Here is a 17,789-nt window from a genome sequence, read left to right as displayed (position 1 = left end):
GTTTTTACAAATTTGACCCCTGTGACCTTGAATATGAGTCAAGGTTGTTTCTTTTCTCAATTCCTTTGGCGCTCCATCCCAGAAACCAGCCAAAAATCATGATTCTAGGTCTTTTGGTTTTTGAAAAAAAAGTTGTTAAAAGGGAAAATCATGCCAGTTGGACAACGGATGATAGAGAGGCAATAATAGCTTACTTGGCTCTTCAGGCCCAGTGATCTTACTAGAGTACACTGGGGTATTATCGACCATTTAAGGGTAAATTCACTGCATCCGAGAGTTGCACTGTCACATACTGCTCAAACATCGATGATCCGATAGCCTAATCCAAGAGCAATATTTATTGACCAACTGGATGCATAGACGTTGTATGACCTTAAGATAACCTTCTGTGTTAATCAACAATATATGCTGGGTATTATCAACCACTTCCGGGTATTATCGACCATAAGAACACATTTCAAAGAATTGATAGTATCATTTTATTTTTCGACAACATTTTCATCAAAACTATTAACACGCTCTTTAGTCATATAAGAATCTTTATAAAATTATAATTTTTTAAGTACAAAAATGCCGAACAACAATAAGGTGGCCGAAAACAAACTATGGAAACAAAACACAAAAGTTATTTCAAGCTATCTGGGCCTTACAAACAGAAGTCGCACCTGAACCTGTATGCCTGAATATCTGCATCCCGATTCAGGTTTACGAGAGTTGTATTGTTGCTGCACGGAATGTGACACCATAAAGATTTACCACCTGTCGACTGACAGCCAGGACAAAACAGTTTATCATAATCAGACTCGAATTTTACCTGGAAATCATCACTGTCCGAGTCAAAAAGTTGTTCACATGTCATTTTTGACACAAACGTAAGTTTGAGTCTATGTCAGCGCTTTTGAGGTGTAGCTGACAAAATCTACGATGCCCTCTGGCGGATACTGCCTTGGCCAATCTAACCGTTGCTTTACAGTAACTCCGTAATGCTATGCAGTAAATATTTGTAAATATCGTAAATATTCACGATAAAAAATGACATATTGTAAAGTTCAGCTATAAAAAAATCACCTTTTGTTTTGTTGACACAAACGTAGACACAAACGTAAGTTTGAGTCTATGTCAGCGCTTTTGAGGGTAGCTGACAAAATCTCGGCGGATACTGCTGTTGGCCAATCTAAACGTTGCTTTACAGTAACTCCGTAATGTTATGCAGTAAATATTTGTTTAACTTCACGATAAAAAATGACATACAGTGAAGTTCAGCTATTAAAAAAATATAGAAGCTGACAGGACAATGTGGTTTTTTTTGGCATTTTCGTTCGCTCTGACACAACTCCCACTGCCACTTCACAATCATATTCTATCGCAAAAAAATAATAGTCCCGTGACTTACGGAGTTAAATGCAACACTGCAGTTTTCGTTAGATATATGACAAAACAACAGAACCTCACAAATATATAGTTTTCAAAGTATTTAATTTAAGTATGTTCTGTCGATGATACGTAAGAATATTTTCCCGCGTTGAACGCATTAGATTTCACGCGGAATGATACAATCGACTTTTCGCTGGCGCCATATTGCTGCTTACCTGTGACCCGGAAGAAAAATCTACTAACATATCACGCTGAATTTTCATCATCGACATCTATGTGTTTTTTTTTCTTTGGTGGCATGTTACTGAATGGGTTATAATATTGATAAAGTTTCGTCGGAATATCGTTGTTATTTTGTACATTGAAAATCACTCATCCAGCATCCGATTTTGTCCGCCATCTTTCAGTAATGTAAACAATAATAAAAGCAAGAGTAGGTGATCAAACCCAACTTTGACTGCCATTTTCTCACTGAAATAATAACTTGCATGTGATTGATGTAGTCTGCAGATGGTTAGATTATATAGATGTTTTTTTACGAAAGAAAAAAGTTGTCTATTCATCATGACAATATCACAACAACGGCAGTCGAGTACCATACGCATGTTTGCAAATAAAAAGTTAAATAAATTCTCACTGAATAGGGTTTCGAAAAGGCAAATGGACTTGTGAATATTAATATTGACTTCGGATCTATTGATTATATCCTACGTAATGCACATGAAGTTTTTCGTTTACAGAACGCGTACCGCATTAACGTGGCTGTCTGCATGCAGATTTAGACGTCACTGAAAATTTCATCTCTAATTATAGCGACTGATTCTTTTTTTCTAATATTCGTGATGGTTTAAAAAAAAAGAAAATGATCTATCATTATCATTTGAAATATTACATAACAGTCGAAGCATATTATAAAAAAGAAAGGGGTCTACGATGTACATCTACATAGACCTTTATTATGTTTGGTGGAGTTTTGAACGCTTCAGGGATGGTTAAAGGGCAGTAACTCTTTAGAAAACACCATTTTTCATGGAAATGTACTGATTGCTAAATTTAACCAGAGATATTTAAAGGCAGTGGAAATGTTATATTCCTACATCTGCGGTTTTTTCTGTCTTAAATCATTTCAGCTTCTGAATTAAATTAACCTTTAAACTAATGCACAGTAAAGTATTGATAAATCAATGCATATAATTTATTATAACTTAGATTTATTATTATTATTTAATCTTTTTTCTTTACAACACTAGTACATATTATTTGAGAAGAACAGCAAAAATTACTAAGTTCATTATTCTTCTAAACAACAAAAATGTGTAAAACTTGTTTGTGTTGTGCATATATCCTATTGTGAAATAACTTGGCATGACTAAAGATAATAGTATTGTCTTGATGGCTGTTACATACTATATCATAGGTTGAGTTAAATAATTATTTTCTTCTTATCAATTATGGTCAATGGTGAAAACACATTTTTTTCATTTAAATTGTTAAGTCGGTTTAATGTTCAAATTCAGATTAATTTAATTAAAGCAACTATTAATAATGTATATATGTGTTAACTTTTCTGACAAAGTCTTCAAGTAACCTGATTATATTTGACAGAGAATCAAAATGAGTAATTTTGTTGTTAAGAATAGTGGGCTTAGCCATTTACAACTGTTTAGATTCTACTTAATAAGGTTTGATTTTTAACATTTTGGCAAATTTATCTTATCAATATCCAATTTAGTTTTAAAGATAAGCAGTACTTCCATTTTTATGAAAATAAAAATTACTTCAGTGTTCTAATAATTTAAACACATGAACAATTGAAAGAAATACATTTGTATGAAAAGCATTCATAATGGACTTTGAAGAAGGCTACTACATGTACAGTTCATCCAGTTTGGGCATTCGAACTACATTTTCATCTGACAGATGCTGCAGATTAAAAAAAAAAACTCTGATTTTGAAATCGACGATATCAATACATATAGCTACATTCACATCTCACTAACATTAATTAACATGATATATATACCATACATATATATATGTATCATGCAGTTACAGTTATGTATATGGTACATATACTATTGCAGAGAATATTTGATGCAATGTACATAGGTGAAAAACAAAATTCCACTTCAAATTGATTTGAACTGTACATGTGAATGAATGTGTTTTTGTTGTATAGATTATTTGTAGCTACACAGTATGGAGTGTAAACATATAACGTAGAGTGCTATATGAAAATCATGTTCACTCTAATGAGCGATTAAGAAACTGTCTCAAGTCTGAGCTGATATGAGCATGTAATTCTAAGTTTTGAATATAGTGCTTAGTTTAATGTGGCCGTTGTGATGGTATACCCTGCCCTGTCTACATCCGCATTCTACGCCTCCAGAGTCTGTTTATCAGACCCAGGTGTTTTTAACCCACCATCATCAGATGGTGGGCTATTCAAATCGCCTGCGTCCGTGGTCCGTCCGTCCCTCCATCCGTAAACAATTCTTGTTATCGCTATTTCTCAAAGTACTGAAGGGATCTTCTAAAATTTCATATATAGGTTTCTCTTGGTTTCTAGTTATGCATATTGCATTTTGAGACTTATCGGAAAACAATATGGCCGACAGGCAGCCATCTTAGGTTTTGACAATTGAAGTTTGTTATTGCTATTTCTCAGAAAGCACTGAATTGGTCTTTCTCAAATTTCATATGTAGGTTCCTCTTGGTGCTAACATTAGTTATGCATATTGCATTTTGAGACCAATCGGAAAACAATAAGGCCGACAGGCAGCCATCTTGGAATTTGTCAATTGAAGTTTGTTATCACTATTTCTCAGAAAGTGTTGACGGGATCTTTTTCAAATTTCATAAGTAGGTTCCCCTCGGTGCCTAGTTATGCATATTGCATTTTGAGACTAATCGGAAAACAACATGGCCGACAGGCAGCCATCTTGGATTTGGACAATTGAAGTTTGTTATCGCTATTTCTCAGAAAGTGCTGAAGGGATCTTTCTCAAATTTGATATGTAGGTTCCCCTTGGTGGGTGGTTATGCATATTGCATTTTGAGACCAATCGGAAAACAATATGGCCGACAGGCAGCCATCTTAGGTTTTGACAATTGAAGTTTGTTATTGCTATTTCTCAGAAAGCACTGAATTGATCTTTCTCAAATTTCATATATAGGTTTCTCTTGGTGCTTACATTAGTTATGTATATTGCATTTTGAGACCAATCGGAAAACAATATGGCCGACAGGCAGCCATCTTGGATTTAGACAATTGAAGTTTGTTATCGCTATTTCTGAGAAAGTGCTGAAGGGATCTTTCTCAAATTTTATATGTAGGTTCCCCTAGGTGCTTAGTTATGGATATTGCATTTTGAGACTAATCGGAAAACAACATGGTCGACAGGCAGCCATATTGTATTTTGACAATTGAAGTTTGTTATCGCTATTTTACAGAAGGTACTGAAGGGATAGAACAATCTGCCACAAAATATCATTCAAAACCTTGACATAACATCATTCAAACCAGGGCTCACACACACGATAACATCCTAAAACAATCACACAAGTGTTTTTAACCTGAGCTCTGATCTAAAAGCTGGTAGCTAGATGGGGCGCTACATCAAATGTATAAATATCTTTTCAATGGCTAATGATAATGATAATTTGTGAAGCGCTTATAGGCATGGGATCCTCAAAAGTTGGAAAAGAAAGGCCTCATTAATTTTACTGGTAATCTAGGACCTTCATATTACATCTACAACTACGTATACATTAACCCATTGAAGATGTCAAATAAGATTACCTGAGTACCTATTCTGACAATTAGCTGCCAAGACGCACTTGCAATCAAAAGTAGATATGAATTTCTTTTCTTGCCAATATTTTGTCCTAGTCCTAATCAGGTATTGGTGATGTTCCATACAAAGCTGACCATGTCCCCACTAAACAAAAGCAGTTAAAATAATTTGTTTTTCGTTTGTGTCTTCAGTACTTTCAGTACTTTGATTTCGTTTTAATAACCGTTTGCTTAGTTCCCTTCCCCCTCTTAGTCGTTTTCGTTCCTCTGTATGTTGTTTTGCTCCTTTTTTTTTTCTCTTTCTGCTGTTTTTCTCCATTGATTTGTATTCAGTTTCTTTTCTATTTGTCAGTAACATCAAGCATAATGCTCTGGAAACACATTTCTATTCGCTTCATCTATAAGTAAAATTAACTTTATATATATATCCTTTTTCATAGAAATAGATTCGTCGAACTATAGAACTGATATTTATCATCAATCTGATACGTAACCAAGTGCATGCTAATTAGTTTCTCTTATTTTATTGTAATGCTATAATTTTGATATAAATTGTAAAAAAAAAAAGGGAAATTTTATGTTTATGTTACAGTGGGATTAAAGCTGGAATCTGGTTCATTTGGGACTGTTCTGGTAAATAAATATTAGCACAAATATCGCTCTATATAAAAAGATACACATGTAACTTATCAATAAATTAGTCCTTTTGTTGTAAGTTTGAACCCATCAAATTACCAATATAATTTTAAATATACAGGTTATTTGAGTACTTGAGACTCCACAGCATATTTTAATTCAGTTTATTACAACAGAAAAAAAAAAAAAAATGAAATACGTGCCGGTGAGTGTATTCAAATTTGTACACGTATACAAATGCAAGAAGAGTCAACAGACTAAGTACTACGCTCACCATTACACTGTCGTGTAAATATGAACATATCTATGGCACGGGAAGGATGTCATAATTAAATATTTTTGCCTAGGCAAAAATAGAATATTGCTTAGGCAATTAGTATTTCAACCTAGGAAATATTCGATTTATGCTTAGGCAAAATTAGTTCTGCCTTGGCAAAAATCGAATATTGCTTAGGCAAAAATATTTCAGCCTAGGCAATATTCGATTTATGCTTAGGCAAATTTTTTTTTTTTTATAATTTTTTTATTTTCAAAGACATTTCATTTTGGATTACAAGGCAATAAACATCACATTCACACACTTCACATTCACACACATATATACTGAAGAAAACCAAACTGTCAATTAATGGGTTTTTTTCATTGTATTATGTATTATGGAATAAATTTAGTATATATGAAATTGTCAAAAGTCAATTGATCTATAATATTGAGTATAGTTAATTGATTAAATGACATAATAGTCACTATATTGCTAAAGAACTTTTAAGTACATATAAGTTGTCCAAAATATTAATGCCATATATAAAGTTATATGTATATCCAAATTACTATATAATATCAACAGTAACATGTAACATAAACACTGTACGTAATATTGCACAATCAAGAAACATACATATCTCTTTCATATATAGTTTTCCTTTTTTAAATTATAACTTTTTTATGTGTGTGCATACATAACTCACAAACATATACACCTTTACATCCATTCACCATACATACCAGGATAATACAGTAGACAAACATTGAAGAGATAAAAATTAACTGTATTAAATTGAAATAGTAACACTAAATATTGTAGGAGACAGAGACACACACAAAATAGAAAGAGAACAATAAAGAGAGAAAGAGAGAGAGAGAGAGAAAGGGTGTAGGTAGGAAAGAAAAGGAAGTTAGAGGTCCCATAGCTAAAATATCCGAAATATATTCAAAATTCCTTGTATAATTTGAGTATTAATAAAACATTACATTTTCGAACAATAGGCAAAAGTCAGAGCATGCGATAGCATTAACAATAAAAAACATGTAAGATGGGCATACAGTATTAATAATATTATTTGTACTACTGTTACATTTCAACAATGGCTTTCCATTTCCTCCAATTAATTTCAAATTTCCTTTTCATGTATTCATTTTTGCTGCTGATGATATATTTCTGAACAATGAAGTGGTCTTTAATGACATTGATAAGAGCATTCAGACTCAAAGATTTATGTAGACATCTACTTTTATAGATGTAGTGTTTTATAATTACTAAAATTTCGTTATCAACCATATTTGCTTGAGATGATAGTATACCAAAAAGAAAAGATTCTTTATTTATAAAAATAGGAATGAGGAAAATGTCACATAAAGTTTCAAATCGCTGTAGTAGTTCCTGCACTTCTGTGCATTCCCATAGACAATGGACAATAGTTTCTCTTTCCATGTTACAGAGTGTACATAAAGGACTAGGGTATATGTTTATTTTAAAAAGAAAAGTGTTAGTTACTAGAATATGATGTAAAATTCTAACTTGAAACCATTGCAATTTAGAACTTTTCGTGATAGTAAATGGAAGTTTAAGTATTTTAACCCATTTTTCACGATTAAACTCAAAGTCAAATTCTTCATTCCATTTTCTTACCCCATTTGGTGTTGAAGGTGCTGTAATGATGCAGTTATAAAAGTCTTTAGATCCCTTTTTACTCTTATAAAATATTTCTATGTTTGATGGTAAAAATGGTAAGTCTGGTCTTTCTATCATAAACTCAAATCTTCTAAGAAAATGCTTTACAGCTGTGACTAGACCATGATATTGTAGAAAATTTGTATTTATTCTATAGTTTTGACGGAATTCATTAAGGGAATAAAAAGTCATATCACAAATATTTTTTACAAGGTCATTTATAGTATAAACAGTGGCTTTAAACCAGTGTGGATAGAAAACAAATTTATTCCCTATTTGGATGTCATTGTTATACCAAAGTGGTGTTTTTAATATAGAATCTTGGCGTATCACCCTCATATAATTTGAGTTATTCAATCTAACCCAACATTTGAAGATTTCCTTCCAAAATTTATTTTTACAATTAGAAACACATGTACTAATATATTCCTTGCCACAATTTTGTAATTTTTTTATATCAACAGTCAAATTTAAAAGTACATTCCATTTCCCTGATGACTGAAAAACTCTCCTGACCCAACTTAGCTTAAGGGAATCGATAAATGCATGCAGATCAACCATTTTCAAACCTCCATCTACATAATCTTGAATAACAACATCCTTTTTTATTTTATGAGGTTTACCACCCCACAAAAAGTTGAATAATATAGAATTCAGTTTAGTAATATATTTTTCAGGTGGACTTGGTAGGGTAATAAATAGATAATTAAATTGAGAGATTAGTAAGGATTTGATTATGTTAATTTTACCAAGCGGTGTAAAGTTCCTCCTACTCCATATATTGATTAGAGATTTAAGTTTCACCAACTTTTTGTCAAAATTCATTCTAGGGATTTCACCAAGATCCACAGAAAAGTCTATTCCTAAAAAAGTGAATTTGTCTTTTCCCCAAATCAGATTCAGTTCGGGTAAAAAAGTTTCCTGACTGTATTTTTTACTGCCAATCCATATTACCTGAGTTTTATTAGTATTTATATTAAGCCCTGAAATATTGGCAAAACTATTTAATTCAGTAATTGATTCTTTTAAAGACATCTCTGAACCATCTAGAATTAATCCTGTGTCATCTGCATATTGTACATTCAGAATATCTATATTTTGGAGTTGTATTCCCTTGATGTTTCTATTGTTTCTTATTCGTGCTGCTAAAACCTCAACACAAAGGATGAAGATATATGGGGCAATGGGATCCCCTTGACGACAACCACGCTGTATGCTAATTGATGAAGAAATATTACCACCCTGATTAATTGAAGAAAAAACATTATTATGAAGAATATTAACCCAATTCCTTATATCTGTCCCAAAGTTAAAATATTCTAATACGTTATTGATAAAATTCCATGAAACTGAATCGAATGCTTTTTCAAAATCTATCATAAGTAACATACCTGGGATGTTGAGATCCTCTGCATAGTGCATTATATCATATACTGTACGAATGTTTTCCCCAATGTAGCGCCCTGCTAAAAATCCTGTCTGATCTTCATTAATGAGCTTTCCTAAAACTGATTTTATTCGATGGGATATAATTCCAGAAGCTATTTTATACGTGATATTTAGGAGTGAAATGGGTCTCCAGTTTTTCAAAAAATGACGTGACTTATCTCCCTTAGGAATACAAGTTATAACTCCTTGTCTTTGTGTGATTGACAGTTGACCTACTGAAAAACTATAATTAATTGAACGAACAACAAAATCACCCAGGTAATACCAGAATACCTTAAAAAATTCAGCTGTAAAACCGTCAGATCCTGGACTCTTATTATTTTTCATATTTTTTAAAACATGGCCAGCTTCATTCAAAGATATTTTACCTTCCAAACCATTTGCATCATACTCGCTTAGCTTTGGAACACCACAGCCTTCAAGAAACACATCAAGATTAACATCATCAACTTCTCTAAATCTATATAATTCCTCATAAAATAATCGCACTTCATTTAATATTTCATCCTGATTAGTAATTACAACATTATCTTCCTTCTGTATCTTCGGAATGATTTTTGAAGTAAAATTTCTATTTTCTAGATTAAAAAAATATGATGTTGGTTTCTCCCCCTCCTCAATCCATTTTGCTCTTGATCTTATCATGCTACCTCTAATCTTTTTCAAACGAATAGACTCTAATTGCTTTTTCTTATCACTAATTTCATCCTGGTCAGAGTCTGAATTACCTTCTAAAGTTTCTATTATTTTCTTTAACTCTTCTTCTCTCATATTCTGTTGCTTTTTCCTAAAAGATGCATATGAAATAGACTTTCCCCTTATTTCCATCAGCAATGTTTCTAAAAATAATTGATCGTTAATTAGGAATTGAATATCACTATTTGGAATGTTAGACAAAGTGTTAAAGTTATACACAGGCGGGCAGTATTGTAACTTGACAGTCTCAATAGTTTGTTTTATCATATCTAAATAATCTGGTTCATTAAGCAAGGAATTATTCAGTTTCCAAAAACCCCTCCCTCTTTTGAATTCGTTTATTTTCAGAGATAATATTACGGCTGAATGGTCTGACCTATAGCTTGGCTCAATATTAGACTTGTTAATACTAGATAAAAGATTTTCTGAAACCAGGAAAAAATCTAGTCTGGCTTGTTTTATTGGGTTAGTTCGACGCCAAGTGTATCTTCTACTGTTAGGATGCAATTCCCTATAAATATCGATCAGGCTATAATTTTCAATAAACTCTAAAATCTTTTCCCTAGAGGCACTATTATTGTGTAGATTTCTGTAATTATCATCATAGTCGAAATCTGGGTTCAAAACAAGGTTAAAATCCCCACATATTATTATCTTATCATTATCAAAAGTCTCTATTGTATCTGAAATTAGATCATAGAAATCTGGGCTGTCTCGATTCGGGCCGTATAGTGAGATAAGAGTTGTTCTGGAACCTTCAATATCAATGTCAAGCGCAAGAAAATTACCATTTAAGTCTCTCTTCTCTTTATGAACTTTGCTTTCAAAGTTGTTATTAAGTAAAATAGTAATACCCCGTGAGTTGGATGCAAAAGAACTAAAGTAGCAGTCATAACCCCATTCATTTCTAATGATATTTTCTTGGTCTGATGTAAAATGTGTGTCCTGTAAGCAAAATATACCGTACTGTTTGTCTCTCAGGTACGAAAAGACATCTTTCCTCTTTAATCTATCCCCAAGGCCCTGACAGTTTGCCGAAAGTATGCAGATATTACTCATGTTAGTTCAGAAATTCCATTACAAATCATTAGTATGAGACCTCCTAGAAAACAGAGTGAGACAGAAAAGAACATAAAACATAAAAAGAGAACAAGAAAACATAAAATCATATACATAGGTCAACGTATAGATGACCACCACTCAGCACTTACATGACCTTTTCATCGTTGAATATTATCTTATTCTGTTAGTCCGCGGAGATCTATGAACAGAATGCACAGTATGCCGGAAAAAGAACCGGATGTACGTATTGTAAACTAACAAGAGCGATATTGGTCTCAATCAACTAAACGCTTGCTCAATCCGATGGGAGACTATAAGCTTCCCATTGATACAGACCAAATTATATATATTTCCGGAAATTTATGATAAAAAAATATATATATATATTATATATATTTTTCTGATACTACTAAGTATATATGTTACTTATTTTTGACTCGTTAAAATAAATTAAAAAATTGAGACTGTTTGAGAGAAACTGTACATATATTCATAGGTATCCATCTAACTTAATTGTTCTGGGGACTACTACTTTTCCAGATCTTATTATACGTCCCTGACTTTTCTTAAAAGTACAAATAAATAGGTAAATAAATTGTATGTAAAATTGCCACTAGGCCTAATACAACTTCCAGTAGGCCTATATAAAGCTATATGGGTTAAGCAGTTATATACAATGTGCATACCTAACAAAACTATGTTCAAGATGTTTACAGACATATATATATATACATGTAGTAGCACTAAAATAGCTTGTAGAATAATATAATAACTCAAGATAAACCAGCAGAACTGATGGTAGTTATAATATTAACAAATAGATCTTACCTGCATGCATTAGAATTAAAGGTCCATTTATACATCCGTGCGCACCGAATAACCAATCACACACAAATTGAATTTAAAGACGAATTGAAACACAAATATAATCAAATAGAAATCAGCCAGTTAGATGTATAACTGATCGGTAACCAGATAATATACTGGTTTGATGTCCGCACCGATCATCAATTATGTCTAATTCCTCATCACGAAATTGGCATCGTCTAATAAATAGCTCTCCTCGAGAGGAGTGCTCAAGGATAGTCTACGTTTCCTTTTGTCTTGAAGAAGAACGAATAGCTTCCCGTCAATACTGTAGGATCTCTTCACACAGTTCAGTTTGTATGCTTCCGTCAGTTTTTGCCTGTTGATGCGCGTCAAGTCCTCATATACCACAATCTTGGTTCCTGCTAGTTCGTGGCGGGCACTGATGATTTCATGTTTTTTCCTTCTATGGGTAAATTTTACAATTAGGCTTAGGCAAATTTTGCCTAGGCAAAATTATTTTTGCTTAGGCAGAAATATTTTTGCCTATGCAAAAATCGAATTTTGCCTAGGCAATATTATTTTTGCCTAGGCAATATTCTATTTTTGCCTAGGCAAAATTCGATTTCTGCCTAGGCAAAAATATTTAATTATGACATCCTTCCCGCGCCATACATATCCTGTATACCGTCAAACTAGCCAACGGTCGATAATACCCTGCGATTAAAATTTCGTCAGGGTATTATCGACCATCCCATTTTTTTTTCTTGTAGCTGACTTGACTATCCCATTTTTCATTAAAACCTTAAAATACTCTTTCACATACAGTTCATACAATAAAAACTGTCATAATATCTGTGTGTATATCATAAAAAACACACTTTAATTTTCCCTTTGCTGTAAATTCTCCCGTAACATTACGTTGTTTTGAAAAAACCCGCGCCTAGTCACTTTCAACAACGTCATCCATTATGAATATGAAGGCACTCAGAAATATAAGGAAAGCATCTAAGTTAGTCAAGGTATTCAGAAGTGAGATTTCTGAGTGATGGAAGCGATTGAATGACAAGACAACGCTTCTTACGACTTGTATCAAGCTTTGATCAGACAATTGGTCGATAATTATGGGGCGCCGTTTTGCTATTTATTCCCATTTGGTGATATCACCTATTCAAATGAGTGATATCACCCATTCGAATAGGTGATATCACTTATTGAAACGAATAGGTGATATCACCAATTCGAATAGGTGATATCACTCATTCGAATAGGTGATATCACTTAATGAAACGAATAGGTGATATCACCAATTCGAATAGGTGATATCACTTATTTGAAAAATGAATGAGTGATATCACCTATTCGAATAGGTGATATCACGGATTGAATAAGTGATATCACCTATTCGAATGGGTGATATCACCAAACGGGAATAAATAGTAAAACGGCGGCCCATAGTGATATCACTCATTCGAATAGGTGATATCACTTATAAAATGTCATAAGTGATATCACCTATTCGTATAGGTGATATCACTCATTCGAATAGGTGATATCACTTAAGAATTTTATAAATGATATCACCTATTCGAATTGGTGATATCACTTTAGAATATTTTTAAGTGATATCACCTATTCGAATGAGTGATATCACCTATTCGAATAAGTGATATCACCTATTCGTTTCATTAAGTGATATCACCTATTCGAATTGGTGATATCACCTATTCGAATAGGTGATATCACTTATTTGAAAAATGAATTGGTGATATCACCTATTCGAATAGGTGATATCACCAATTCGAATAGGTGATATCACCAAAGGGGAATAAATAGTAAAACGGCGCCCCATAGATAATACCCCAGTGGGTTCTAGATAGATCTTCATTTTTATCAGCCTGTAAACTTACATTGAAAGATTTCAATAAATATCAAAAATTGCCTTGCACTAAATAACATCTGTAATAATCAAGTTTCGAGTGGGGTTAACGTACGGATACCTTCTGACTTGTTAAATTGCTATGCTGAACTTTTGAGCTACCGGTACTGTACTGTAATATATGTTTCCGTTTCAAGTGCTGAAAATGGTAATCATATTATAACGTGCGATATAAACAGTATGGGAACAAGTCTTGAGAAGTTGTTTACAGTTCATAGGTTTCTTCGCATAAAGTTCATGTTTAAACGCATATTCTGTATGATTTATCTGATTTTCACCCCTACCCCGATTGAAAATTAATCCTGACATTAGTCGTACCAGAAGATATACAATCGTGGTGTAACACGCGCTTAAGATTTTGGATTTGTGTGAGGCACGAAAGTCATGTCGCTGATTTCTAAAACTCTCTCTCTCTATGAAACTGCATCTCGCTTGACATGTTTTCCTGCATTGACATTTGTCAGATGGCGGAAACCAAGACACCTTCCCAAAGCCCGTAGTAAGATATACATTGTAAGGCAGCCGACACCAAAAGATCCTGAAGAAATGAAGCTGATGAGAATGCGTACGAACCAATACAACACAGAAATGAGATCGATCAGGTGAGATGATTTGGGTTTTGTATGCATGACGAAATTGGATCTTAAAAACCATTGTATTAATCAATTGAGCAGAGATGACATAAGATTTACAAGATGCCGAACTGACATGTGATGACAGAATATAAGAAGAAGAAAAAGCAATAAAACGTGAGACTAAATGTAAGCACTGTAGAAATTCCTGTGCATCTTTTCAACTCGGACAATAAAAATCATCTGAGCTCGGACACATTAAGACACGGCTAAACCATTAAAAAACTTAAAATAACAATAGAAAGTGGCAAAATAATGTCTATTCACAGAATGAAATATACATTTGGGAGTAGAAAATATACACTAGAGATATATTTTTCTCCTTAAAGACTATCAGGCATCTGCCTATCGAAGCCACTACTGCTTACTGGACTAACTTAGCTATGCTCTACAGTACGGAATATACGCTAAAGAGAAATCCTAGCTGTGAAATAGGATAGAGTATTGAAAAACATCCTGAATGCATTGGGCCACATACAAACTAGTTTATTTAAGATGCATTTCACAGATTTGTTGTTTAAAGTTTTACATTAATTATATTTTGGAACCTATTTATCTTAGATCCCACTTGGTCCAGGTGATAGAAGAAGTGAATAAAGAGAAGAAAAAGAAAATGCTTACTTTTGGAAAACTGGAGAGAGAGCAGGAGTGGACGAGGATGATAACACAGAATGAACAATGGAATATTAATGTAGCAAAGAATAGGTGAGCGATGAGAACGGTCTTTATCATGGTACAAACTGTTGGACCAGAGATGCTGTAAACATGCATATTTTAGCTGTAATCTGACCTAAGTGTTTTCTGCACTGGACGCATTATGCTAAATTAATATGTTTGTGCTAATTGTAGTTTTTATACATTGGTTTCTGTGGCAGTCATTGTTGGTGTGCTAATTCATCCTTCCCTTAATCTGTTTTAATTTGGTTTTGCACTAAAATTTGAATGTGTCAAATAAAGTACGTTTACAGTATGCCTAAAACATTATATTTAAAAACAGACGAGGATAAACAAACAGGCACCCCAGGTGTATGTATGTGAACTGTTCAGGTCTAGACTTAACAGCCTTCCCCTCTGTATGGTCGCCCTGTTTTTCTGCTGGTTTCCCAAACTAAAACATCAATAGAGTCTTCCAAGTTATCAACTGATGCTGTAAACCTCTCGTATTCTTTTTCCTTCATTGAATTTGATGTGTTGCTTTTAAAATACTGTAAACGTAGAAATTTACGCGAGGGGGAAATTTACGCTAATTACACGGGGTCCTTTTGATCGCGAAAATTTCCCCGAGTATTATTTTGATATCAATTTGCATAATCTCAAATGACAAACGAAGGTGGATCGATCGCGAAAATTACCCCAACGCGTATCGTTTACATATTGAAATCAACCCTCAGCGAAAATAACCATGTTTACAGTAATTACAGTACAGTTACAGTAACAGAAATTCTCCTTATTCAGTTCTGTTCATGATGAGATTTATCAGGTCGGTTATACAAATGTAATATTCTTTGGAAAGACAGCTTAAAAATTGTGTTTGCAAGCTTTGAAAACAAAAAGGGGCATCACCTCCTTCTGAATGCCTGTAGTAGTGCTTCACTGCTATTGGGAAGAACCATTGCTGAATAGTGAAAATTTGCTTTGCTTGACAAAGAAAGCAGATTTTCGAAAAGCTTGCAAACACTCCGTTTTCAATCGATGTTTGTAGACTGTTCATACAGCTGTTCTGCCTTGATATTATCCCTCAGTGATGTTTTTTCACAGAGACATTGATGAACATCCACCAGACATTGAGGTTATTTTCAGATTGTCCACATTAAGGTTGATGCCAGTTATAATTCTAAGTTACTTTTAACATCTTGTTCAGGGCATAGCTTTTTAAAATATTTTGATGACACATACACTTTATAAAAAGTTATAAACATGATACATCAGTAGATTCAAAAGTGTGTCATATTAAAGGTAAATCTTTTACGTTTACTTCAAGGTTAAGGTCACAAATAGAGGTCGAAGTTCAAATACAATGTACATGTATGTAATACTTTTTTGTATTACATTTCATGGTTCTTGTTACAAAAAAGCTAGAATTGAAGGTCATATAAATATGGGTAAATACATATTTAGAACTTCTGTACAAAAACCTGCAACCAACTTACCAGAAATGTTTCCAAATTTTTTGTCAACTCCAATGTATTGAACTTGTGATTCAAGAAATTTTGTCTCAGGTCATGGATGTACAGGCTTTTAGCATACTTGGTTTATCTTTTATAGGGAACTAAGACAAAGTAAAGATGCTGCTGCAAGACTGGATGAGATCAACAGGATTAAGTCTGTACGAGAGCGAAGAGCTGCAAGACGACACCAAGAAGCCACTGAAAGAGTTGCATATGAACTGGTAATTGTGTTTAGTTTGTTATGTAAATTGTCTTTTCGGTGTTTGCATTATGAACTTTGAGGTTTCCTGCTTAGTTTTGGAAATCATTATTGGGAGGACAGGCAGCCAAATGGTAATTTTTTCCGGATAAAGAAAAAAACTAAAATATTGGTGCCTGAATGATAAGAACTTTAACAGTTTAAATACATGTACCATCGATGAATCATTTTAGCTCTCAAACTATTGATATTACCAATAAGATAACCCAAAGATGATGTTTTCTGTACATTTAAGTGAAATTAAATCATTTGTGCGATTTCAGGACCAGGTTGATAACTTTATTACGGAGAGTAACGCAGATGAGGTGATTGATCGTTTGCTGGACTCCACCGAGAACTACCTATTTGCTGTTGACCTTAAGGGCAATGTTATAGGAGCTGAATCAAAAGAGCGGGTCACAGATTCCGAGCCAACAGTATCAGAAGTACCACCAACGTGATTTAATAGCTTTGTGATTAAACTTTTTTTTTAAATGTATAAATGACTCAAGTTATTTGTTCAATACTGCTGTTGGCCTGTGAGAGTAGAAGGGGATAAAGTGTTTGTTCGGTCCATAAATATTTATTATCCGTTGGTGGTTTAGCGTTCACATCCGTCGTTATGCATATCTGCTATGTATGAAAATTGTTTTCATGAGTATGACATAAGTATCTAATTTATTTCTTTATAAATTTACAGATTAGTAGTGTCACCCATGTTACACCAATGACTTAAAATTTCAATCGAAGAAGCCTGTTGTTAAATCGAGCATTATACATGTAAATGTACTGGTATGTGAACCCCGGTATTACACCGTGACTTGCATTACATTTCCCATTTGATTTACTTTGATTAGACTTTAATATTATACAGAAATTTCACTTAAATTATGTCAACACCTAAAATTGACATAAGCCAGTTAACCTTTACATCAAGGATAAAGTTATTTAAACTGACAAAGTGTTTTCTTAACTTAGAAAAATCATGACACTCTTGAATATAGAATGGAAAGAATCACAGTCAGCAAAATTGTGATCTAA

General features: G+C 33.3%; 1 protein-coding gene across 1 annotated transcript; it reads left to right on the top strand.

Annotated features, from left to right (window-relative positions):
• The first annotated feature begins 14,039 nt into the window (after window positions 1-14,039).
• Window positions 14,040-17,247, top strand: LOC117339531 (probable 28S ribosomal protein S26, mitochondrial). The gene is made up of 4 exons (XM_033901189.1): window positions 14,040-14,312; window positions 14,904-15,047; window positions 16,608-16,731; window positions 17,033-17,247. The coding sequence occupies exons 1-4, from the start codon at window positions 14,095-14,097 to the stop codon at window positions 17,207-17,209; spliced, it is 663 nt and encodes a 220-aa protein (XP_033757080.1). The 5' UTR covers window positions 14,040-14,094; the 3' UTR covers window positions 17,210-17,247.
• The last annotated feature ends 542 nt before the right edge of the window (window positions 17,248-17,789 follow it).

The sequence above is a fragment of the Pecten maximus genome, chromosome 12 (genome assembly GCF_902652985.1).
Source record: "Pecten maximus chromosome 12, xPecMax1.1, whole genome shotgun sequence".
NCBI classification, from domain to species: Eukaryota; Metazoa; Mollusca; class Bivalvia; order Pectinida; family Pectinidae; genus Pecten; species Pecten maximus.
Note: the sequence above shows the minus strand (reverse complement) of the source record. Positions and strands in the feature narration are given on the sequence as shown.